At 40.1% G+C, this 26,859-nt stretch overlaps 1 protein-coding gene across 3 annotated transcripts; it reads left to right on the forward strand.

Annotated features, from left to right (window-relative positions):
• The first annotated feature begins 2,875 nt into the window (after positions 1 to 2,875).
• hdlbpa (high density lipoprotein binding protein a) lies at positions 2,876 to 17,729 on the forward strand. 3 transcript variants are annotated; one of them, XM_046049251.1, is made up of 28 exons: positions 2,876 to 2,989; positions 5,086 to 5,157; positions 8,529 to 8,641; positions 8,730 to 8,896; positions 9,360 to 9,575; positions 9,674 to 9,880; positions 9,970 to 10,185; positions 10,317 to 10,523; positions 10,628 to 10,735; positions 10,840 to 10,944; positions 11,173 to 11,251; positions 11,357 to 11,496; positions 11,577 to 11,681; positions 11,783 to 11,896; positions 12,010 to 12,096; positions 12,189 to 12,320; positions 12,421 to 12,639; positions 13,071 to 13,292; positions 13,383 to 13,601; positions 13,737 to 13,875; positions 13,962 to 14,113; positions 14,203 to 14,307; positions 14,399 to 14,533; positions 14,826 to 14,969; positions 15,211 to 15,390; positions 15,869 to 15,985; positions 16,105 to 16,245; positions 16,333 to 17,729. In XM_046049251.1, the coding sequence occupies exons 3-28, from the start codon at positions 8,566 to 8,568 to the stop codon at positions 16,420 to 16,422; spliced, it is 3,822 nt and encodes a 1,273-aa protein (XP_045905207.1). In that variant the 5' UTR covers positions 2,876 to 2,989; positions 5,086 to 5,157; positions 8,529 to 8,565; the 3' UTR covers positions 16,423 to 17,729. The 3 variants fall into 3 exon arrangements, with proteins under 3 accessions (XP_045905207.1, XP_045905208.1, XP_045905209.1); XM_046049252.1 differs by having other exon boundaries at positions 13,965 to 14,113; XM_046049253.1 differs by having other exon boundaries at positions 8,742 to 8,896.
• The last annotated feature ends 9,130 nt before the right edge of the window (positions 17,730 to 26,859 follow it).

Below are 26,859 nucleotides of genomic sequence, written 5' to 3' on the forward strand. Positions count from 1 at the left end.
GAGGAGCAAAGATTTACCTTCCTTTACTTTAAATAGCCTTGATGGATGGAGAATAAACCTGTCCGCCTGAAATAGTATGTTGTACATTTTAACAAGGCCTCGTGGAAAGTTTTAAAAAGTATATGTTCTCGAGGCTACGTGTGTTTAATCTACAGGCCGATGGTTGTCAACACCCCGAGGAAATAAAATGACTGTTTTATCTGATTCGTTTATCTGATTTAACTAACTAAGCGAACGGTCTTTCTTAAAATGTGGGCTTGAGTTTTGAAATAGATGTGGGTTTTCTCTGTAACCCTACAGATAACACACATTTAGTGGCACATTTCTCTGAACACAGTGGTGTGTGTGCATGCGCGTGCGTGCGTCACGAGTCTACCTAGCCCGAGCCTCTCAAGAGCTTTAGAGCTTAATTACATCAAACATGATGAATTTGTTGTATACTTATACTTATGGCCATTGTTAAGTAGAAGCACGTAAACGATATGAGTCAGAGTGAACTAAAATGAGGAAAGAAAAAAGTCACGTCTGCCATTGTGACAGAGCTCCCCCTACTGTTTTCTCTAAAATAAAGAACTAAGTTGCATTATGTTTCAAACACTTAGGTAGAGTGCAGAAATATATTACTGCAACATTGCAATTTAATGTAATCTGCAGAAAGGGGTCGTTTTATTTATTGTCTATTAATTAATCTTATTCTGTAGCTTCTGTCATGCAGTGGGATGAAAGCAGGGAATCGGCAAAGTCATTGATTGGTCCATCACAGGACTGTTTATCCTTTTGCCAGTTGATAGATGATCATATGATGCACTTTTATGGACTTGTTTGTCTTCACCTGATTTGTAGTTACATATTAATCATGGTTGTCATTTTATCTGCACGTTGTTGCTTCTATTTGTTGTTTTCCTCTTTTTCATTTTGCTGATTATTTTGCATTGTTCTTTGAATTCCCTGTGTTTCCATGCTGTCTTTTAATCCGTGTACTATCTTCAAAGATACCTCCTCCTCCTCACAGTGCCCACATGTGCTGATATTAGTCTGGTAGAAGAGTATGTCAGGTATAATATTAATGTTTTTTTTAGGGTGGACACAATAACAATAAGCAACACATGCAAAATATAATGCATGCCTGTACAATAGTCTTGTAATAAACACTTGGTTTAGGGAGCGTATCATTTTGTCAGAGAGGGGTCAATACGGTATATTTTAAGGCAGCAGACTGTGGTAATGTATCTATTACTGTTTATTAACCACATTAGCATTACTACTATTTGCTTATCTCTTTAAAAGAGTTTTACCAAAGAGTCATCATAATAAGCTTGACAAAGTCAAGTTTCAAGTTTCACTGTACTGCTGCCCTTAAAACTTTATATGTATAAATCTACTTAAAATCTTTAATTATGTACACTTGAATACTGTTGAAATGTAACATGGCCTACTAGTGCTTCATCATTTTATAACTTGAAATTGTGAGTTAGAATAATGTGGAAATGTGTGTCGATTAGATAGGTTAAGGGAAGTCATCTGGCATGTGTAAGTAAAACAATTATTTATTTTAACTCAGAATATGAAGTTGAAACATGTTAAAAAGTTCCATCAACTAAAAAAACAACAATGTTGAGACAACTAAAACATTGTAGTTATATCAACGTTATGAACCTTAATTTGTGAGTTGAAACAAAAGCAATCTTCAAGTTGAATTTACAGGTGAACTTGCATTTCCAATTTGAACTAACTTGGAATGTCTTTCAGTGTTTTTGCTAATCTAAATCATTTGATCAGCAGTAAAAGCTTGCATTCAGTTATCATACTGTATATTCATTTGAGCTACACCAGAATGGGAATTATTTTACGCAGCCAACAACATTTTATGCTTCACTGATCCCTCTCCTTCTCCACCACAGTGAATTAAACCCAAACATATATACAAATCCTACTTTGTATAGGAAGCTTCAAACATCCTTATACCGATCCCATTCTATGGATCTGTGCCGGCACAGATAGTGTAATAGTGTGAATTGACAAGGGTGTTGGCCAAAAGTGATTGATCCATATTAAATACACTTTCTTAGTCACTGTCAATTGTAACAAATGTATAAAGCTTCTACTACAAGATAATAACATTTAAGCTTTTAGGTTCATTCTTGACTTAAATTCTCACGGACCTTACTAGATTTATGGTCATGAGATTAATTCAACCAGAATGGCTTCTATTATTTGCACATTTCATTTATGAATTACTGTGGCCTTACAAACTATCATGAGATGTAACAAAGTTACTAACATGTTACTAATCATCACTTTAAGTGAAAAACAACTGTGTGTATCGACAGATATAATAATAGTATTAACCACTGTTTATCCTGTTCAGAAAAAACATTATTCATGTGTATAGCACTAGATGAGGAAAGACTAGGACCTGAGAATGTAGCCTCTTGAACTTGTTTCAGAGTAACTATTTCTGCACATGCCTATGTTCTCCTTCAACTCCAGGATTTCTTTGGCACATGAGGTGCATATTGCTCTCTCATATTCTCAACAACATTGTGTGTGTCTGGACTTGATTCGGGACGGACCGATCTCACCAAATTCTCAAAAGAAATGATCCCATGATGAAATGTATGATTAGTAATAGATGAAAACTGCATTTTGCCACCTCAACTGGTCTTCTTTGTGCATAAATACACTCCTCTAGAAGGGATTTTTAACACATCCTTACTTGAGACCAAGTTTGTAGTGTCTCTAGGGAATACTGTCTTGGTCACATTTTATTTTCATACGCAATGAAATAACAGCTCCCACGTTAAACAAGAGTCTGTCACTCTTAAAAATGAAAATAAGTTATTTGTAACCGGACTCTTTGACGTGACGTTGGAGGATATGATTGGTGGGCGGCTCTGGTATATATCCGTCAGGCTACAATCCCACCTTCTCGCCAGTGGAATTTCATCTCAGCTTCTGCACCTTCAGGGCAGACGAGTACATAAAATAAGTAAGTACTTCACAGCTTTCTATTGAATATGTCTATATAGCCATTACATATGAGCTCTACCTGTCATATACATGACAGAGTGGTACTTGTTAGGAAGACAGTTTGTTGGTGAGCCTTGAACGTGACACTATGTTCTGGCCTGACTCCGTGTCATTTCTCCCCTGCTCAGCTGTATGCCTACGTGGACTTAGCGAGCTAGTAGAACAAACTGTTAGCTAACATGAGCTAAGGCTAACGCTACAGTTCAACTTGTAACGTTACTTTTTACAAGCGTGTTAGTGTTGGCGAATTTATGTCCAAACGACACGAACCCCGTCTATGAGTATGGCAATTTTAATGATTACATTTTCAATCCACTGTTAGCTTAATGTAATTAGCTGGCACAGCTTGAAGTTCTGTGCAGGGCTGTTTGAGGGAGCCAAGCTAACCTACATATTAGCTGAGGAGCTACGTGTCACAGTCGCACACACCACAGTCAAAGTTTTTAGCAAGTTTGCTAACTAGCACGGGGGTTAAAGCTAGTAATTCACGGCACAGTGATTTTGCCACTTAAAATGCCACTTCTGCAAAGAAGCACACGTATTCGCTAAACGTCCTACGTTGTCGTAGTGTTTCCGACGGTAAAGGTGATGTTAGTTTGTCTCGATCTCAGGACATTTTTATGATTTATCAACGTTAGCCAACATGACGGCAGCTAGCATTAACGTGAACTGTAATGTGTCGCTGGCAACAGTAAGCTAGTTAACTTGTTGTCGTGTTAGCTAGCACTCACACTAACCAACTGCTTAAATCTATAATCTGGGATTTGGCTATAACGTTATATAGGCTCGAAGGATGTCCTGCTACTGCTAACGTTAATGCAAGTTTAACAAGCTAGACCAGCTCGTCAGCATTAACTTGGTAGCAGCTCATTAACACGAATGATCACGTAACGTTAGGTCAGATACTATGACGCAAAATTGTATTAGACTTACGTTGGTTGATCGCTTTGTGTGGTTGGGCTCGTGACTAATGTGATTATCAGTCTCGCATTTAAACGCACAACTGAAATTTGGTATCACTGTGTTGGAATTCACGTTTCATTTCAAGCCATGGCGTTACTCTCTATTAACTGTGACTGCTGCTGGAGTAGAAGGGGCAACAGGCCATACATTGTCTGTGACGTCTAAATTATACTAAAAGTAACAGTTCATTACTTACATCTTATGTAGTGCCTAATTTATAAATATTGAGTATGCACAAACCTGGATCCTAGCTGATAATATGACCCATACCAAACAAACAACAATAAAAGTTGTGGTTTTATAACAACAATCATTAGGGGAGCCTATGCTGACTGGTTAAATGGATACAAATGTTCTAGTGAATCTTTCACAGCATGTTAAATCATACAGCCTTTTGATAATCACACATTTTTAATAAACCTTCCCAGTGTAGTTTTTTTCCGGATCTTGCATAATGGCCTATTAGTCCTAAGAGCAGTGGCCTAGTTACCTGGTTCATCTGCAGCAAGCTTCATCAATTGCCAGCTCTGTCCTTCTGTGTGACAAGGCAGTGTCCAATTATAGAAGCCAGATGCTTGTCAAGGAGAGTGAGCTCCGATGGCGCCTATACTTCACTGGAGTTCAGTAATGCGATTCTTGGCATCAACTTTATCTGAATACCCCTTAATTTCTGGATGGTTTCAGTTGTCTTAGGTGGCAGTGTTTTAGCACTTGGCAGTGTTTTCTTTTCTACTGGCCTAACTAGAACCATGGCTATCAAATATACAAGTTGGGCATCAACAACAGCTGCTTCTGTTTAACAGTCAGCAAAGTCACACACTGTCGGATGTCTCTGTTTTCCTTTATGTACTTGTTTTTATTAAAGTGTACATGTATAAACTATCATGTCATTAACCCCCTTTTTTAGTAGTTTGAGTTAATAGGACATTGATCACTGAGATATTTTTGAGAATACAGTTTTCTTCTTTGTGCACAAATAGCCCTATAGCAGTCTGTGCAAAGTCTTTGAAGTGAGGCCCCTGAAGTGAAACTGAGATACATTTTTAGTGGTTGTTTTAATGCAAATGCTTTTTTTTTCTTTTTGGTCTTTAGGCAAAAGCTGGCAGGCTGACGGGAACTTGCATCTTTACAGGACGGATTATCTGGTAACTGACCATTTAGCTGGTAAGTTCTTAAAATTATTAACATGTAGGTACTGAAACAAGTACTGTTGTAAGCTGTATGGTTAGTGTAACGGTTTCACCGTGTGTGTGTGTCGCCATGGGCTTCGTCTGTTAGCATTTCAATTCTGGTGTGGGCTATATCTCCATGACACAAAAGACAAAACAGATTGTGTTCAAATAATAACATTGGAGATAATGATAATTATCACATTACAGCATATATTATTTAAATAAAGGCCAACATTGATTTGTAAATGCTCCGTACTTGTATAGCGCCTTTCTAGTCTAATCTAGTCTTTTCGACCACTCAAAGCGCTTTTACACTACATCTGCATTCACCAGTCATACACATTCATACACTGAGCCTAAGTGCTCAAACGGAAACAAACATTCACACACATTCATACACTGGCGGAATAGCCGCCAATTTGGGGTTCAGTATCTTGCCCAAGGACACTTCGACACGCAACCAGGGATTGAACCGCCAACCTTCCGATTAACGGCCAACCCGCTCTATCTCCTGAGCTACAGCCGCCCGATTTGTACAGTTAACAAAGAGCAAGAAGCTCTTACAGTGTAGCCGATGTGAATTCCTGAATATTAAATGCACGTCTGCAGTTATCTCTAGTGGTCCCAGTAATATTTGTTGTTACTGAAACATGTCACAAGACCTGGTTAAGCTATGTTTGAGACTGAGAACATCAAATACTGAAACATCTAATATTAATTTATCACTTCTTCTTATTTATTGTTTTGTGTATTTTGCTTCCTAATTGAAATTATTTGCTTTTATCAGTATGTGGAACACATGTTCTCAGATGTAGGTATTGTAATAATGTTATTACAATATGTTCTCAGATGTAGGTATTGTAATAATGTCTTTGAAAATATGGAGAGAAAAATTTATTCATAGTCACTGTACAGGATGGCAACGTTGACAAAGGCCATTTGCAACAGCATTCTTCAACGCCTGCTGTCGATGTAAAACTAATGGAACGGCAGGGAAAAGCACTTTTGTTTTCTTAAGTGATTGATTTTGCTGTGTGGCAAAGGCGTTACCAACGGAAACACTGCGCTGTGGTCCAGCCAATCAGATGGCTCTTTTCTTCCTCTCTGGAAGTCTTGGCAGCGTTTTCCCCAGGGAATTATGATACAGTGTCACCACATCGGCATAATGTCACAGTAACGAATGACAGACATCCACAAAGTGCAACGCTTGCTAGAAAAGAGTATTTACTAAAAAGACACCTGTAAGAGTTTTGTCATTAGCTGGAGGCGGGACCGAATTTGACGGAGGCGCCGGCCTCATAATCCTCTGTGCACGAAAAAAACTGCAAATGTGAGAGATGTTCTGGAGACTTGCGACCTCCCTCCCACATTATGATGGTATTTATCCATGTGAAAGCAGGCAGCTAAATGCCCTGAAACTACTAGTCATTATTTATTCTGACTCAAACTGACACATTGAATTTAAGTGTATGCTATAACCTGAGTTATAGTACACACTTAGATCCCCCCCATCATGGATGACAGTGATGTTTTTTACATCTTCTGCCACGAAAATGTCGACAAAGTGGAGACGGCCAACCTACAAAATGTTATCCACATATCCATAATAATATCCATATGAAAAGGTTAAGATTCTGGACCAAATACTGTAGTGACAACACGTCATCCTTTTTAAGACGCTTGTTCATACCAATGTTTAAATAAAGGATAGTCTTTTTTATTTATCCTTTTAGACTGCTAGGCAGAGCAGCCTTAAGTTTATGAAGCCTGACGAGGAAGAGGCCACTGAAAGGGTGTTCTAAAATGTGTAGGGGGGGGGGGGGGCGGCCTGCTCAACTAACACCATGTTGAAGCTTGAAGTGAATTTCCCTTAAAATGCCTATGTCTATGGAAAAACTTTTAATATCAACAAGCTATTGGTGACATCTGGGAGTTGTTTTTCCATGCTTTCAGACAGATTTCAGGCATGCTTGGGGGCAAAATCAACCCTAAAACAATTCACATTCCTCTGAATGCTGGCCAGAATTTAAGTTTCTCTGCCAGCCAGAAAAACAGAGCAGTCCCTCCTGATATTGAGTTTCATCATTGATAGTGAAGCATAATCAAACTCATTTGTTTGTTTCCTCCTTTGCAGAGCAACACTAAATATTGTTAATGGATTTGCTATATGGTTTCTCTTTTGTAAAGAGTAATTCATGTTGAAAGATCATAGACGTAGCATCTGAGTTTTCTCTTTGCGGACCTTGTGCTTTAATCCTATCTTCCGTGGATACACAGAGAGGGGTCAGTTGGGAAAAATCCTCTTAACTCTGGAGCCTACTCACTTAGCTGGACTGCATTGAATAGCACTGGGCAAAGCTCATCGAACAGAAGACAAACAGGTTTCTTCTAGAAAGAAAACATGTACTGTCACTGTAGCCCTGCCCACACCAGTGTTTCCTTTTGTGGTGCTAAGGATAATCTCTTTACTTACCACTCACTGTATAACACAGTGCTGAAACAGTAATATGACAAGAAGTGTGACTATTCGGTGAGAGCTTTTTGATAAGGGTAGATTAGATAATTGTGAAAATCCCAAGTCCACCTATGATAAGCTTATATGCTTGTGCACGTGAAACTTCAGATAATTCCTTTTCTACACCATTCAAACACGGGCTTTGTTAATCTTGTTTTAGTTATCATAATAAATGCATATTACAAAACTCAGTTTCTTAGTTAAATAAGGATCATATTCTTATGTCACTGGCAGTGCTGATGTGCAAAACACAGGGCAAACTGTTTAAATCTAACAAGGGATTACAACATGTTGGTTTAACCCAGACTTGTATAACACAATACAAATAAGAGTGATAATAAAGTATTAATAGAGAGAGAGAGAGAATTTTCCATTCTATCAGGGGCTTCGTAGCATTCTTAGTTTATAGCAATGAGAAAGTCGGAACCATCCAAAAAAAAGAAACAAACAGAACCAATGGTTCAATTTGATCCCGACTGAGATTACCTCTTTTTGTCGGACCAAGGTTCGGCTGTTTGGTCCCGGGGATGTTTCACACCTGTGATTTTGGTTCAGCTCAAACTGAAAAGTCTGAACCAAACACAACGGGAGGTGTAACAAGCAAAACACAGCTAATCTGCTTTGTCTGGCCTGGGTGGTTATGGTTGTATCACATTTGACAAGTGAGAAACAAGTCCAATACGGACGTCTTCCAAATAACCAGAACAGCTTCAACCTCAAATGTTGTATTAATGTAGAAACCCATCACTTATAATATTAAGATGAGAAAATGCGTGTTTGAGGCCTTTTTAAATATTATGCTCTTTCTATTGCCAAACCTTTGAAAATAATGCAAACTTTCCTTTCAGTGGCACACTCGGACTCTGTTAACGTGGGATTTTGACCATGAGCTCAGTCGCTGTACTTACACAGGAAAGCTTCAATGAGCACCGCAGTGGGCTCTTGCCAGAGCAGAGTGGTGGTGAGTATTTGGATTTTTAAGACTGTGCTTGATTTTGAAAAATGCAATCACTGCCAAAAGCGGACTCCTGTTTTCTTTACGTGTTCAGCTGTTGTGGCAGGAACCAGTGCAGGAGAGGAGGAGGAAGCCCTTCCCACCTACAAGGATGCTTTCCCACCTCTGCCCGAGAAGGCATCCTCACCTGAGGGGACCCAGGAAACTGCTAACGCCTGGACATCCAAGATCCGTCCTCTGAAGTCTTCTATTATCACCCAGGTATAACGTTTTCAGAGTAACCACCTTCATATGAACTAAAATGTTTGCTAGTTATTGTGTGAATAAATGCTGTAATTTACTGATTTTGTTTACTTGGTGATGGAGGAAGGTGGATTGTGCTTACACATCCACTTCCTCCTCCTTCAGTTGGCTGTTCCTACATTTCCCAGAATGCCTCTGACCATTTCTGAGAGAACTTGTCTCAAACATTGAACATGTGAAGATGGAGAAAGAGTAATACTAAGTGTAATGTGTAGTTTCCCAGCATAACTGAATTTTCCAACTTTGTTTTCCACCTTGTTCAGGGTTTGGTTGCAGCTAATCAATCCCCAGTTTCAAACCATTTTTGGGGTTTCAATGCCAATGAATCTCAACTTGTAAAGTTCTGTCAAATCAATACTCATGTAATGATTGTTCGTCACATCAAATTGACTTTTCATTTCTGTTTTTCCACATGAACTAGGTTTTCCATGTGCCGCTAGAGGAGCGCAAGTACAAGGACATCAACCAGTTTGGGGAAGGAGATCAAGCCAAGGTCTGTGTGGACATCATGCACAAGACCGGAGCCCACCTGGAACTCTCCTTGGCAAAAGATCAGGGTCTCTCTATCATGGTTTCTGGAAAGTTGGATGCCGTGATGAAGGCCCGTAAGGAGATTGTGTCCCGACTGCAGACTCAGGTTAAGAGATCTGTCTTTGTTTAAGATAACTTTATAAGGTATTAATTGTAAAAATAGTAGAAGACAAGAGGGACAATTGTATATTTTGATCCTAACAGGCTTCAGCTACTGTTGCCATCCCCAAGGAGCATCATCGTTTTGTCATCGGCAAAAATGGGGAGAAGCTTCAGGAGCTAGAGCTCAAGACTGCCACCAAAATCCAAATCCCACGACCGGACGACCCCAGCAACCAGATCAAGATCTCTGGTACCAAGGAGGGGCTGGAGAAGGCAAAGCATGAGATCCTGTTGATCTCTGCTGAGCAGGTAAAATGGCTCCTCTGACAACCAACAACTTCATTGAGATACGTCCCAGACATCACAGCATTAGTTTTATATTTATCTTCTACTCTTAGGACAAGCGTGCTGTAGAGAGGGTGAACATTGACAAGGCGTACCATCCATTCATCACCGGCGCCTATAATAAGCTTGTAGGAGAGATGATGAATGAGACCGGTGCCCGCATTAATGTCCCCCCTCCAAGTGTGAACAAGACCGAGATTGTCATCACTGGGGAAAAGGAGCAGGTGGCCCTTGCTGTGGCTATGATCAAAAAGATTACTGAAGACAAGGTATGATAAAATCAAAATGATTACAAGTAAAGTTGGTGTTGATACAGATTACACTGGTATGATGAAGCTAAACTCAATTTCTATGCTTAAATAATTACACAAGCCCCTGATCCTCACTATTTGTATTGCAGAAAAAGAATGCCACCACTATTGCAGTGGAAGTGAAGAAATCTCAGCACAAGTATGTGATTGGCCCCAAGGGAAACACCCTGCAGGAGATCCTGGATAAAACTGGTGTCTCTGTTGAGATCCCACCTTCTGACAGCAGCTCAGAAACTGTCATGCTTCGCGGGGAGCCGGACCGCCTGGGTCAGGCCCTCACCGAGGTTTATGCCAAGGTGTGGAACGTTTCTAAAATGATTTTTTTTGATGACCTTTTGACATTGGTAATTGTTAAAAATGTGAAGAGAAGTAACTTAAAGTAACGCGTTTCCCTTCGCAGGCAAACAGCTACACCGTTTCCTCGGTCTCAGCTCCTTCTTGGCTTCATCGTTTCATTATTGGCAAGAAGGGGCAAAACTTGGCCAAGATTACCCAACAAATGCCCAAGGTCTGTTGAATGATGACTTTCTTAACTATGAAACTCTAAATACTACTTTTTTTTTTTTTAAATTTCATTTTGTAACTTTTTTTTTTTTTTTTTTTCGCGTACAGGTGCACATTGAGTTCACCGAGGGAGAAGATAAGATCACCCTGGAGGGTCCCACCAAAGATGTGCAAATGGTGCAGAGCCAGATTGAAGCCATTGTTACAGATCTGGTGAGTATTGAGTTACTGTTTATAAGTATATCTTGGACCTAAATCAAAAGGGTTCTTCTAATGTCAAGATCATGTGCTGGAAAGTAGATTGTGTAGGAGGACCCAAAAGTGGTACTTTATGGACTAAGGCTCAACATAAGATGAGAGTAAAGCACCTTTTTTAATACTCAAAAGCCAGTTGGTATATTCCAGTGATATTCATGTTTCTGTCTGCTTTCACCTAAAAAGGTAAGCCGTATGGACTACACAGAGATCAGCGTGGATCCCAAATTCCACCGACACCTGATTGGAAAAGGTGGCGTTAACAGTAAGTACAGTTTTGCTGTCAAAGTGTTGGTGTAGTGAATTGCAGCAGAGCAACAAAAACTGGATCAGCCGAATCTTCTAAAGCTGTATATTTATTTTTATTTAGTCAACCGCATCAAAGAGCAGCACAAGGTGACTGTCCGTATCCCCCCTGACAACGAGAAAAGCAACCTGATCCGTATTGAGGGGGATCCCCAGGGTGTGCAGGAGGCCAAGAAGGAACTGCTTGAGCTTGCGTCACGCATGGTGAAGTCAAACTTGTGTTCATCCTAGGCAAGATGCTGAATATCCTGATGTGCCCTTACTAAATATACTGTCTCTTGCAGGAGAATGAGCGTACAAAGGACCTGATCATTGAACAGCGTTTTCACAGAGCCATCATCGGCCAAAAAGGGGAGAAGATAAAAGAAGTGCGCGACAAATTCCCAGAGGTGAGTTGCAAACTGTTGCTGGTGGCCGGTATATAGTAGTGGTTTCTCTGTACTGCAGTAGTGGTTTGTCTGTAATAACTCTATAATTATATTTGTTCCAGGTCATGATCAATTTCCCTGACCCAGCACAGAAAAGTGACATCGTTCAACTTAGGGGCCCACGAACTGAAGTGGAAAAATGTGCAAAATTTATGCAGAAGATAGTGGCTGAAATGGTAAATCCTTACTCATGTTTTATCTCTGTAATGTCTAAGATGTAGTTGTTTAATTTGGCATCCATAAATACTTTAGTGTTGAGTATAAATTTTCAGTGATTCCTTTTTGTCAGGTGGAGAACAGCTATTCTGTCTCGGTCCCCATCTTCAAGCAGTTCCACAGGAACATAATTGGAAAAGGAGGATCAAATATTAAGAAGGTATTGTATATTTAAAGGAGAATGTATGCATTAGAATGAGGCCTTCAGGCGGCTGAGTTTGACTTGACACCTTGTTTTAATTTACCTTCTAGATTCGAGAGGAAACAAACACAAAAATTGACCTGCCTGCTGAGAACAGCAACTCGGAGATGATTGTCATCACTGGAAAGAAGGCTAACTGTGAGCTTGCGAGAAATCGCATCTTGGCCATTCAGAAGGAGCTGGTAAGCACATGCATGCACATATATTTTAGTTTCTCAAAAGCTTTGGCAGATGGGTCTAAATTCAGTACATATGCCTAAATGAATTTCTCATTGTGTTCAGGCAAACATTGCAGAGATAGAGGTGTCCATTCCTTCCAAGCTGCACAACTCGTTGATTGGGTCAAAGGGCCGTTTTGTGCGCTCGATCATGGAGGAGTGCGGCGGTGTGCACATCCACTTTCCCACCGAGGGCTCAGGGATTGATAAGGTCATCATCCGAGGCCCTATAGAGGAGGTGGAGAAAGCCAAGCAGCAACTGCTTGCCTTGGCAGAGGAGAAGGTTTGTATAAATGTCTTAATGATGAAAAGTTGAACTTCTATTGACCTTGCTAAACTGGTTGCCTTTTCACCCCTCCCCTCTATGCCCCTGTCTAAAGGCTAAGAGCTGCTTCTGTGCCTCGTTGGTCGTATATTGCCACATGCTGAGAACTTCTTTCAGTTTCTCTTCAGCTGTCAGAATAAAAACAGCTAGCTTGAACATAGCTAGTGTCAGAAATTGAGGCTGAAATTAGTTTTGGCTGCGGCAGTTTTCTCGCTTAGGATTAAATCATGTTTACCCCATTAAAACTTAAAATCAAGTTTTGAGCTTCAGTTGAACATGAAAGAATTTTGACTTTAACTTAGTTAATAAGTGTACCTTTTGCACGGATCTTATTATTGAGGTTGACATGCAGTACATTTCTTGTTAATTTGGTAAATGTTTTTCTTCAGCAAACAAAGAGTCACTCTGCCGAACTGCGTGCAAAGCCAGAATACCACAAGTTCCTCATTGGGAAAGGTGGTGGAAACATCCGTAAGGTTCGCGACAGCACCGGGGCCAGGATCATCTTCCCTACCGCAGATGACAAAGACCAGGAGCTCATCACTGTGATTGGCACTGAAGAAGCAGTGCGGGAGGCCCAGAAGGAGCTGGAGGAGCTCATAAAGAGTTTGGTGAGGCTGCAAATGAGACATGGGAGGAGGTGAAGGCGTTGGTTCTCTTGCAATGCCTGAATGTTAAATATTTTTACACCTCGGTTACAGGACAACGTCGTTGAGGATACGATGACCGTTGATCCGAAGCACCATCGCTACTTTGTGGCTCGCCGTGGCCAAGTCCTTAGGGACCTTGCAGATGAGTATGGTGGCGTGATGGTGAGCTTCCCTCGCACTGGTTCTCAGAGCGAAAAGGTCACTCTCAAAGGAGCCAAAGAATGTGTGGAAGCAGCCAAAAAGCGCATGCTGGAGATTGTTGATGACTTGGTTAGTAGATAGAGTTTTGCTTTTCTATAATAGTGTTTATGTTGTTGTGTGTGTTTTTTAAAGTTCTTGAAATGTAACCAATTAGCCTTTTTTTTTATTTTTTTCTCCCTCCCATTTGAACTTTTTCTTTTCCAGGATGCTCAAGTGACCATGGAGTGTGTGATTCCTCAAAAGTTCCACCGTTCTATCATGGGTCCCAAGGGCTCACGGATCCAGCAGATCACCAGGGATCACAATGTACAGATTAAGTTCCCAGAGCGTGAGGACCCACAAGGTAAACACATGATCAGTGCGAAGACTTTTGTTGAAGTTGAAGGGGTCTTAAATAAACTGTAAACTTTGTCTGATTCCTTCTTTTAGCAGTACCTCCTGCAGAGGCTCCTATTCAAGAGAATGGAGAGGCCAACGGTGAAGTGAAAGAGCCTGCCGATCCGAACGCTCCCAAGAAGTGTGATGTGATTGTGATTTCGGGCCGTAAAGAGCGGTGCGACGCTGCTGTGGAAGCACTGAAGGTCCGTATTTATAACTGGGCTCAGTTTTATAGCTCTCTTATAGCTTAAGCTATTTTATAGCTTGTTCCCTAATTCTCGCCTTTCCTTAGGCCTTGGTTCCTGTCACGACTGAGGTGGAAGTGCCTTTTGAGCTTCATCGATACATCATTGGACAGAAAGGAAATGGAATTCGCAAGATGATGGATGAATTTGAGGTGCGTGTCACAGATTCTGTGTTGGCACAGGGATGCACAAGATGTTTTATTTTGCTGCCCAGTCGGAGTAACGTCACCGTCTTGCCTCCAGGTTAATATTCAAGTGCCTGCTCCTGACCAGCAGTCTGATAAAATCGCCATCACCGGCTTGGCCAATCACCTCGACCGCGCCAAAGAGGGCCTCTTGGAGCGTGTCAAAGAGCTGCAGGCCGAGCAGGAGGATCGGGTTAGTATCGTGTGAAGAGAACTAGGATGTACAAGACGTTCAGCCTTTTACAGCCAGTGTGGTCTGGTGTGTACCCGGGGGGGGGTGTTTTGTTTTTTTGAAGCGTCTCTACAGTGTTTATGATTCAGTAGATATCTTTTTAGATTACCTTTATTAAAGGCCACCCTCGTGATAACATTGAATGAGAAAAGAGCTTAATTATTAACCACCAGTTCAGCAGAAGTAGAATTGAGTCAGGTGTCAAAGTCACTAGTTCTAATTCGGAGTGTTGTTCACATCAACCCCTCTACAGGCACTCAGGAGCTTCAAGCTGACCATCACTGTGGACCCCAAGTATCACCCCAAAATCATCGGCCGCAAGGGTGCCATTATAACAAACATCCGCACTGAGCATGATGTTAACATCCAATTCCCAGAGAAGAATGATGAAAACCAGGTATTGCATTTCTGCCGTATGTGATTTTCTTTAAATAAATAAATAAATAAATAAATGAGAGAGGGGGGGGGGAAAAAGAACCCTATGTACTCCATCAGTGCAGCAGGTGGTGCTAGATTACCAATTCATACATGACAACACTAATGGAGAAAAGTACTTACTATCATAACAATTATAATGAAAGAATAAACTCTCTTTTTTTTTCCTATGGCATGATAAATAAGCTGCTGTTTGTCCACAGGATCAGATTACTATTACAGGGTATGAGCACAAAGCCATAGCAGCACGAGATGCCATCAAGGCTATCGTGGATGAGCTTGAAGAGATGATCTCTGAGGACATCACCCTGGACAGCAGGGTCCATGCCCGCATTATTGGAGCCCGCGGCAAGGGCATCCGCAAGATCATGGATGAGTTTAAGGTGAGGACGGGAGATTTTTGATTGGTTTGTAACATGCAAAGAATGAACCTTTTTTTTGAAGTGTTGGAACTGGGACAGCAATCTTTCAGTACCAGCAATTCACAACTAGACCTGTAAGCAGGTATGCCGGGGTCAACTCATCCGGTCCCAATCGTAGATGTTCAGACTCGAGACAACCATGAGACATTGGCATCTAAGATGATGATGATGATGATTATCAATCCCTCCAAGTTAGTTTGGGATTTCATAAAATAACAAACACTGTAAACTTCTGCCCAGTTCTAGCAGAGCTGAAATACCCTGATATATCATCTAAACAAAAATTATATTATAAAATTGTAATCCTACGCGCACACACTAGACGCATCATAGATGATAGATAACCAATAGATGATGATGTCATGGCTCTGACTGGTGTCTGTTTTACTACAAAAAAGTATTCAGTCTTTAACACCGCTTGGTATCCATCTTTTCTTAGGTTGATCTCAGGTTTCCCCAGAGTGGAGCTGCAGACCCGAACCTTGTGACAGTCACAGGTCGCCCTGAGCTTGTGGATGAAGCCATCGACCACCTCCTTAACCTGGAAGAAGAATATGTAAGCTTTTCTCTGCATGACAGCTGTACATTTTTGCAGTACATGGTATAAGAAAAGCCTGTAATGTTTATCGTTTCCTTACTGGCACTGATACATTTTTGTTGTGCCACTTTCTTCAGATGGCAGATGTTGTGGAGAATGAGGCTAAGATGGCTTACATGAGGCCTCCTGGGGGTAGCGCTGCTGCCATGGATGAACAACGTGGCCCATCCAAAGGCTTTGTGGTGAGGGAGGCCCCGTGGACCACTGCCAATGAGAAGGTGAGAATTTCCCAACAAGCCTGACACTGTTTGAAATTAGAATTGGTCGCACTTTCTCTCCTTAATCGGCTGTTTCTTGACTTTTAGGCCCCTGATATGAGTAGCTCTGAAGATTTCCCCAGCTTTGGAGCCCCAGTGGCAACCAAGACCTCTCCCTGGGGACCCAAGCGCTTCTAAGCCGCGCTGCTGCAGATGGGCCTGAACTTAACCGGACACAATCTTCCCCTTTCATCACCCCCCTCTTGACCTGGACTGACCGCTGACCCTACAAGTCTTCAGTTCTGAGAATGTCCATCTCTGTCTACTTATCCTGGTCTGCCCTCGCAGTCTAAAAGTGCTTTCAGATACTGTAATTGACTTGTGAGCTTTGTATCTGCATTAAATAATACTGTTTTATGCTAAAAAAAATATGGTGAGGTTAAGTCTACACTGTCTGTACAAGACTGCAATTTAAGTGTTGATTAGACCTGACATTTCATTGTGGTTTGAACTGTTATACCAAATTCAATGGTGGCCAGACATCAGTTTTTTTGAGCTGCCCTTTTCTTAGTTGCCTTCGCAGGGTGGGGTAAAGGGATTGAAATACAGCTAGTGGCATGTTCAGACATGATGCTTGACCAACAAGGGGCCAGCTGTTTCAGTATCCCAACCCCCTCCTGCTGTACCCATGTAGCTGAGTGAAAATTGTTGGTCGTTAGCCCTCAAGCACACTGTAGTGGTTGTTGTCTGTCGCATCTTTACATTTGCTTAGCTGTGCTTCTGTGAATATGGTCAAGTAGTGGCACGTACCTTGTAGCCTTATGAATTGGTATGCGTAACTAAGGGGGGGAAGCGGTTTCAGCCACTGCAGAATGGCACCCAGACTGCCAGATTCTTGGAGATGACGCCAGAACTTAACTTCTTACAACACTAGGCCTAGAGCTCCAACGTATCAAACCTCACACTAAATGTTGAATGAACTTTTTTTTGACATTCAAAAGTAAATCACTCTACAAAATATAATGACTGTGTTTGTGAGCAAAACGTCAGACCACCTCGTGCCAACTATCTGTCAAGTGATGTCCTGTGTTACTCATCCTCTGTATTGGGTCAGTGTCCAGTCCCTTTGTCTTCCAGTTGCTATGCAGATTGTTCTGTTTAAATAGCAATGGCCCTTTTTATCAGCCTTACAACTAGAAAGATACAAACCAGGTAGAGATGATGTCTAGGTGCGTTTTTAATGGACAGCTGGAAGGTATGTTTGTTTGTTCCTTTGAAAGCTCTTAAACATTTCTCCCCCTTCCAGTTACTGTAATTAGTTGAAGTTTGCCTGAGGAGTGCAGATTTAGCTTGCTAGCTGCTAATTTAACATCTAGCACCAGCCTACCTTGGTTTATATCCTCCTAGCATTGAATGAAAGATTATGCAAATACCATTGAAGTGGACGGTTATGGATGACACTGGAAAAGAAATTGTCCAAAAAGTCAATAAAAATTGAAAATCTCTCTTGCACATCCATCTGAGTATTTTGTAAAGAGCAAAGTTAGCCTAATCATGGATTATAACCCTACATAAAATGAGCAACCTTATAACTAAAACTGAATCAGGCATGACACTTAACGTGTGACAGGCTTCTTACTTTGAGGGCAGCAGAGGAGGGGTCAGTATGATAATCCACTCATGAGATTTTGGGTTGTCTATTTCGGTTTTCTGTCAGAGGCTGTACAGAATCTATGAAGAATTAAAACATAACATAAAAATGGAAATGAGATGTTATTCAAATTGATTTTGCACTAATGAGTGAAACAGCTCCCTCTCAGAGCTCTGCTGCCTCTGGGTTGTAACGACAGCCGGTCAAACATGGTGTCACGTCAACGCCCTCACACAAGCTGAGATAGGTGAAGTTGGCTTGTTTTGTTAAAAAAGTTAAGCTATGCTATGTGAAAAGAAACTAGGAGAATTGTGAAGCATGTGCTTCAAAATACAAAGTTAGCTAACTTTATTTTTCCAGTGCTGCTAATGTGCTTTGTAAGACGCACTTTAGCTCGTTGGCTAGCAGCATGAAGAGAAGAGGCCAGTTCTTTCCAACAAAATGACCACCACAGCAACATTATACGATTCGCCTTCATGAAAGACAGGAGGATAGTCTTCAATATCAAATAATGTGAGTGAGCTACACCCCGTCTGTCTGTCTCTACTAGCTGGTTTCTTTCCCGGTGGTAATGTCCCGCCAAGCATAAGAGTGTATTTAACTAACTGCTGTGTTGTTGTTGTTACTGGAGGCCATACTGTACTTTGTTGCAAGGACACCAAAGTTGTTATTGCTGCCAACACAAACATATTTAGCTGTAAAAGTGCGCTTTGACATTTAACTTTAGTTTTGCTTGTACTGATCGCCTGTTGATTATCTGTAGTTAGTGTTTGTTGGCCTCGCTCTGCTTTAATAAGAATACTGTAGGACTTGTAAGACATTTGTGTACCCTTACCAAGCAATACATGGCCATCTAAGTCATGTATTTGATACATAAGGTTGCATTGAGACTTTCTGATGTGACCATAAGCTTTTAAATCTATGATTTGTTTAGTGTTCAGCTGCTTTAAGTATTCAGTAGCCTGCTGATCGGTGAGTACAAGGTTTGTAGCACTGTATATGAATGGGAAGAATATAATATACAGTATCAGAAACGTGTGTAAGTCATGTATGTGTGATATGTGCACGGCCTCTCTTTCATAGGAACAGAAATCTGTTGTCTTAAAGTTCATTAACTGAAGGTAAATTTGGTTTGATGCATTATGCCACAATGGAACAATGTTACAAATCTGTATTAAGAGCTGCAACTAACATTTATTTTCATTCTAGATTATTTTGTTGATTATTTGTTCAGTTAAATTACTTGGTCTATGAAACATCAGACAATAGTGATAAAAGACATTGGTATTTTTCCTTTATAAATGTCTTAAATGATTATACTTCTTTATATGTAATTTCTTCAGATGGCAGGTACATGCTGTATCCAGCCCATTCTCAGATGGCAACAAGCTACAAATGCAATTGATCCTCCAAACTAAATACTTTTCTACCTTTCATACCCTTACCTAAAGGGCAATTTGTAATCAATGTTCTTTTTTCTTGGTTTGCTCTTTCATTATCAGGAATTTTAGAAATCTCCTCCCTTGTGTGCGTTATGTGTGCTTGTTTGTGAAATACTTGGGCAGACAGAAAAGAGTGCAGATGAATTTATTTCCCTCTGTCCTCCTGAATGCTAATAGAGGTGCACTCTCAACGCTCATGAAGCGCTCCTGTGTGTTTGAAAGGAGCAACGTAAAGCTCTCACCAGAGCTTTGAGGCATAATCATGACACAATTAAGATAATTTCCCAACTACTGCTGGTGGCGAGAAAAGCAATTTTTACGCCTTGTAATCGAGTCTGGCTGTCAGATTAAGATAGCAGGTGATTTGAGGGAAATTGTCTTGGCTAACTCTTTGGAGTGGGATCCAGGTGGCCTCAGGTATCTCTTTGCCCATTGAGGTTGCCCGTGAGGTAATACAGTTTTGATTCTGAAAATGAAAGAAACATTTGAGTGGTGGATTTGTGTCTCTGGGCATTTGTCATCTTATTACCTGCCTCTGCTGCCATCTTCTTCTGCATCTTGTGACTTAAAAGAGCCAAGTGGCCCGTTATCTGTGCCTCACTTTCTTTCACTGCCTCCTTTTTCTGTCCTTCACTTGCTATCCAATGACAAACTCAGAATTGAACACATACTGTATGAGATTACCGTGTATGTGTGTATCCTGTGAAATTTCAGTAATAACAAAATGAAATACTTGATGTTAGTTCAATGCAAGACAAGACAAGCCTCTGTGTGTTGCACCTTCCAACAACAAGGCTTTTCCTTAAATGTATAAACTCGTCTTTCCTTGAACCTACTTGCTTTACAGAAGATGTGAGAATATGATTTAAAAAGAGTAAAATAAAATAGAAGATAAAAGTGAGGGCCTTTTGCAGTGAGGGATATGAGGTGTGTTTTGAAAAAAGGCAGTTTTAAGTCTTGATGTAAAAGAAGTGAGAATTTTTTCAGATCTCTATAAAAGTATTTTATATATATATGTTTTTATTTTGGTTGTTTTGGTTGTAATAGTTTTTGCTGCATTCATGCTTTCATTATGTTCTATATTGATAAACACAAAAAACCCTTTATATCGTAAATCTTTGAATACCACACTAATAAACACTTGAGCTCGACTGATATGGGTTTTTAAGACCGATACCAATTTTTATATTTGAGGATTTTAAAATCTGATACGTTGGCTGATTTTATTTTATTTCCTTCTTTTCTGAAACATATAACATAAACAAAGATTATCCCAAACATCTGTTATGTGTAGTTATGAGACCTCAACTAGCTAACATAACATAATGCAGTGCAAATTTTTTATTGTTATAAATAGTACTTTGAACAAAAGTACAGCTGATTATGTCAGATGCTTTCTGTGTTTTGTGGTGGATTTTGCCAACAGGGAGTTGCAGAGCGCCCTCTGGTGGACAAACTATGCAGCGAGAATACTCATAATATGATTGAACGAGCCGTCATCTGTGTCTTATTTAATTGTCATTTATCGGCTGTATAAACACAGATTTACCAGCAATTAGCTCATATCGGCTTGCCGATTTATCAGTTGGGCTCTAATAAATAGTATTATGATGAGGGTATACAGTGGCTTTGGAAAGCATTCAGACCCATTCACCTTTAACACACCCGATTGTGGATTGGATAAAATTAAATGTAGGGGTGACTGCGTATGGTTGTAACATGGGAAGAGTTGTAACAACACCAATTCCACCAATTAGATATAAGATAGGAGTCATGAGATCATTTCAGGATTTACCTACTTCCACCCCGATTAGGCATGGTGGTTGTCAAAGCTGGAAACAGGCACATTCAGAATATATAGAGAAAAAAATTATTTTGAGAAAGAAAAGTTTTTGACCAAGATTTTGTGAAGTATATATTCTATTGCAGATAAAATTGTTTGTCTTATATTATATTGAAATGTAGTTTCTTAGGCAACATGTGATATATTTTTTTCCTTTCTAATTTCAAACCACTATGCTAATACAGCTAGCTAAACAATGGCTGACAGGGGTGGGGTGGGTTGTAACATCTCTTAAAAAAGTGTTACAACCATCCTCTATGCATACAGCTTTTATATTAATTATATTAATATTTTACAGAGTGCCCTTTGCAGTCTAGGCCCACAAAGCCTGCACTCCAGGGTTCCCAGCATTCATTTGTCAGCACTGAGATCAGTACTCCCCATTCACATGTTGTTCACATGTTGCCGTGTATATCTGTACTTGATCTTTTCCATACTCCGTCACTGCCGAGCAGAAGTGTGTAATATGTAGAAATGCTGGTACTGCGTACCAGTGAGTACCGACCCACTTCAAGCACTGACTGTGATTCTGTTTAAGAATATACACACATTAACACACACACACACACACACACACACACACACACACACACACACACACACACACACACCTATTTTAGTTAGACCTAAGGATGTACAGAGATGTTAGACAAATTTACATACACATACATGTGCGCTAGTCATCAGACATAGTCTGTTACAGTGAGAGAGAAACATTGTTTTTTAATTTCACTATACCTGTTTTTGAAGCATATCATATAGTGTGGCATCTATTTTTGCGTCTTTTGTCTTATTCACTTACCCCAGCATGTGTTACAACCTATCCCTGTACAAGGGAACACAATGCATTTGACATCAACTCACAAGGTCTGTGATATTCTTGGAGAGGATTGGTGCCATTTGTAGAGAACAAATGTGGGTACGTTGTATAAAGGTTTGAGAACTCAAGCTAAAAAATTAAGCGAGTTATAGTTGCTGAAGCAAAAAGTGTTACAACCATACCCTGCTCTACTTTTTAGAAAAGAAAAAAAAAATTCCAAACTTGATTGCATTGCTCCCAATGGTGGCAAATTTCAACTGATTGGACATGATTAGAGGTGGGTCGGTTTGAGTCAAATGCCATTTTTCATTCCCAGTTTCTGTGTAAACTCCTTCCTAAGTTCTCGACATTAATGAAAAAAACATGCTGTGTGGCAGAAAAATTGCTGTTTTACCATTACTGAGGATTATTCTGGGACATCTACCCTGGGGGTATTAGAAGCCGCCAAAACTGAATACTTCACTTGTAGAGCCCGACCGATATATCGGCCGATATGAGCTAATTGCATTTAATCGACATCGGCCGTTTATAACGGCAGATATATGACTATTAAAAAAGAAACCTAGAGTCAGATCCTTCACTCATGTCATGGGTGTTGCATAGTTTGCCCACCAGAGGGCGACCAGCTGCAGCTCCCCTGTTAACTACACTGCTTCACCACAAAAACCACAGAAGAAAACAATCAGCTGACCGGAGTTTACCGGAGCTTACACGCAGCATTTAGAAACACGCAAGTTAATTACATGACTTTAATAATTATAATGAAAACAGACCCAGTCACTTCTCCTCTCCTGAAAACATTCATGACTTGCTAACCCTCCCGTTTTTCCCGTTGCCATCTCCCGTCTTCTTTCCAGCTCACAGCAGTTTAATGTTATGGTAGCTGGGTGTTGGAAGCTGCTGACAGATGTAACTGTAGATTTATTTCAAACAGTGTGGCAGTTCTAGCGAACGGTCCACATTTGTCCATAGTTCATCACTTCTAAATATTCTCTAAAATCACGTAACGTTACAGCAGCTAACGCTGCCCATTGCTAAATTAGCCACAAAGCTAATGCCGTGTTTATCAGTGGAGGAACGCTGACGTTAATGAGCCGTTAAACTATAGTTTCGGACATATTCTAAATATATCTGTGAGCCGCCTGTCTGCAATTAGTCAGGGTGTCTGAAATTATTAAACCAGAGCAGACATGTAAATAAACGTGAGCTTAATAAGAAAATAACAAGACTTACTGTAGCTCCTCTTTTCGTGACATTGTAGATGTGAAACGCTGTAGTCTGAGCCGTAACTGCTCTGGTTGTAGTTATAATGTTAAATGAAATCTCAAAGTTGCAGATCCTCGTTGTAGAGAGTCATGTAGTATTAGATGCATTCAACAGCAGCTCACTGTATCCTAGACGGCATGATTTAGACAGATGGTGGTTAAATGGTTTCACGTAGCTTTGGTTAGAAGAAATCTGGTAAAGGGATGAACTAGATGTGAATATGCTACGTTGGGATTATGGCAGATTATGTGTAAAGTGAAATACACATGCTTTTTCTCTCTCTGTTTACAGATGGCTGAAAAAGTTGCACATTCCAGCAACAAATATTTATTGATGTGCAATTGTTTACATGTTCACTTTTTGAGACTGTAATCGATTTAATAACATAATCCATTTAGGAAAAGGTTTTATAGCCCACTTACATACCAGCTTTCAATATTGGCCTATTCTAAGTGTAGTTTATACAGTAAAGGGGTCCACTATCCAAATCATTCTTAAAATCAAAATATTGGCTCATAAATTGGCTCTTTTTCACTTTAATATGAATCGGCATCGGCCCCCAAAAACCCATATCGGTCGGACTCTAATCATTTGCACATACTTAGGCTATATCCCAGTACTAAAGCACTTGGATATACAGTACATGTATACTCTCACTATACATAAATACACATGCATGCATAACGTGAGAGTATGTGTGCAGAAAGTATGCATGTTTATGAGTGTGAGAATGTATGTATGTGTGTGTCAAAATGTATTAGTACATAATATACATTATTAGTATGTATGCGTGTGTGTGTGTGTGTGTGTATGTATATGTGTGGTTGTGGTTAAGTGCGGATGTATCTGGATGGCAAAATGCATTATCTCTTTCTGTGATCAATGTCATTGCAACAGCTGTGCAGTCAAGTATCGCTCTTTATCCAAATGTGTAAAGAGAGCTTACTGGACTATTTCGAACACAGAGCAACATGCAACCAAGGAGCTCAACACAACAGTCTGCTCGAGACAACACGCGCCAGTATTTCACTGCGGTCAAGTGAGCTGCTGTTTGCAAAACTGTGGTCAAACCAGCCGCCTTTTAAATTTAGCTGCGCTGCTACTACAGTAATTATATGGAGTTTGTTGTGACTTATCTCCATGGTCAAACCACTTTTATTTTAGTAATGCATAAATCACAACTTAGTAATAATTTAATTTAACTAGGCTAAGTGTGAACTTACTCACAGCTGGTGCATCAGGCTGCAGGACTCAGTATCAAAATCAGTATTTGGGTCTGGGGGTGAACAAGAACCCAACAGCCACTCTATAAATTCCTGAATTGTTTTAAATTAAACATGTTGCTTTATTATTAGAGTGCATGTTGTATAGCATCCCATAGCCAGATTATGTGTTGCAGTGAGTGGAAAAGATGAGCAAGCTAGTTAAAATTCCTCCCTCCACTAGATGGCATTGATAGACTTGAATTTGATATCCTCTCTGCCACGACCAGTCCGCACACTCAACATCAGCTTGCTCAGTGTGTAAATCTCCACATACATCTCCTGAAAGTATTAAAGGAAACTGGCCAGGAAGTAGATAAATCCCTCAATCTCTACTATATGTACATACTGCTCAGTTGGCCACTTGTTAAATGCTGAAAGGAAAAGCTGGATTATTTGACGTATTTATTGCACATCACCATTTTAAAACACAGCTGAGATCAAGTAACATTATGATGATTGTTTTGTGCACATATTTCAAGTCCCGTTCCTTACCTCTTCTGACTGATTGTCTCTTGGCAAATCTTTGTTGAATTTGAATGACTGTTTTCCTTGTCGCTTTAACAGAAAAGTACATTAATATATTTTCAGCACCAGAGGTACATCCGTTTAGAAATGTTGTGTATGTGCACTTTTTAAAAGACCATTTATTACTAAACAGACAAAATCCCATTGAGATACATAGATGAATCTACTGCGGTTTCTGCTGAGGGGATATATTTTACATTCTACATTCCCATTTCAACAGATTTATCAAACAAATTAGTTGTTTAACAGCATCATGCAGTAGTAATGATGGTGATTGCTTATATCCCGTGTGTTTGAATTCACCCATGAGGAGTTGAATATTATGGCTGTGGCATTCATCTTAAACTTTCCTGCAGTTTTGACACAGGAAAAAAAAGAAAGTGCATTCTGGCTTGAATCTCTAATTTTCACATTTTATTTGCTAAAAAAGGACTCCATCCGTGTGTCTGTCTAGGTCAATTTGGATTTTAGGGCCCTGGCAGTAAATGGCACAGACAGACTGTGGAATATCCCTACGATCGAGACTGGCAGGGCTCAATCAAATGATGAGAGGCAACACATTCACATGCAAGTGAATACAATGTTCCCCGACACACCCGCAGAAAAGGCTTGGCTGTATGAAATTTTGCTGAACTTAAGACTTCCATTAAAAAAAAAAAAGAAGGAGAAGAAAACATCCAATTTGCCTTCTGATTTGTCCTGCATTGGGTTTGGCTCGGTCAAGTTGGAAATCAGCCACCACATTTCAGTGCGTTCTGGATCCGTTGACATGAGTAACATATATAGGAGTTTAGTGAGAGAATGGGTAGTTCACACACCTCAAGTATTTAGTTGAATGTGTCCACACTTCTGCTTCTGTTAAAAAGCTGAAGGAGAGATGTGAACAAGCAAGCTTTAATGTTGAAACTCCCTTATAGTGACCAGTAGGGGTCACATGTGGCCAGGGAATTCACCGCTCACTTAAAGGCACTAGCCATTATTCAAATGTAAACAAGAAGGTCGATCCCATCACCAAAATTCAAAATCATCTATGAATATCCAAATATGTTTCATTGAGCTACTAGATGTTTCAGATTTCACTAAAAGGTTCATTCTCAGTGTACACACCCTGGGAGGTTTCAGGTTTCCACATCACCATTGTGCAAGTTGCATATTGGGCCGTGATTGGCTGCCAAACTACTTGACTCGTAGGTATACCTCCTAAACTCTGATTTAAGATACGGGCAAATAAACGTTGCCCCTTCGCAGAGAAACATGAAAACAACTTTCTGTGTAAAAACACTTTTTTGAATGGAGGGGGGCTTTAATATTTTCTGGTGCTGTTAAAGGTTTGTTTAAATCAGTAATATATGTATGATCAGTTAAAGCATTCCAAGCAATGCTAAATGAATTATTTGTAGCATTTACATCTAAATAAATGCCCATTATTGTCATCTAACCTCAAAGGAACTGATGTGTTTTACGGCCACCATAGATTGTCAAATACCGACAGATTAACATCAATTGAAAATGAAAATGAAAGAACACAGAAGGTGTTTCAAACTAAATTTATTATTATACTCAAAGCACTGCAATCGCTTTGTGTCACCACTGTGTCTCTATGTGTCTGAGTTTGTTAATACTCGTTTTTTCCTTGTATCTTTTCTGTCATTGTTTACTGTACAGAATATCTTCCAAATAAAGCAGACATTTAAAAAAAAAAGTAACTCAACATCAGACATCAGGTTGCGCCTAAACACCTATACACATCCAGGTGCCGGTCACCTGGCTGGTTTTAAGTTGTGTTTCTGTTTTAAGTGTGGAGTGAGGGGGAAGAAAACCTT

This window comes from Micropterus dolomieu, linkage group LG05 (genome assembly GCF_021292245.1).
Source record: "Micropterus dolomieu isolate WLL.071019.BEF.003 ecotype Adirondacks linkage group LG05, ASM2129224v1, whole genome shotgun sequence".
NCBI classification, from domain to species: domain Eukaryota; kingdom Metazoa; phylum Chordata; class Actinopteri; order Centrarchiformes; family Centrarchidae; genus Micropterus; species Micropterus dolomieu.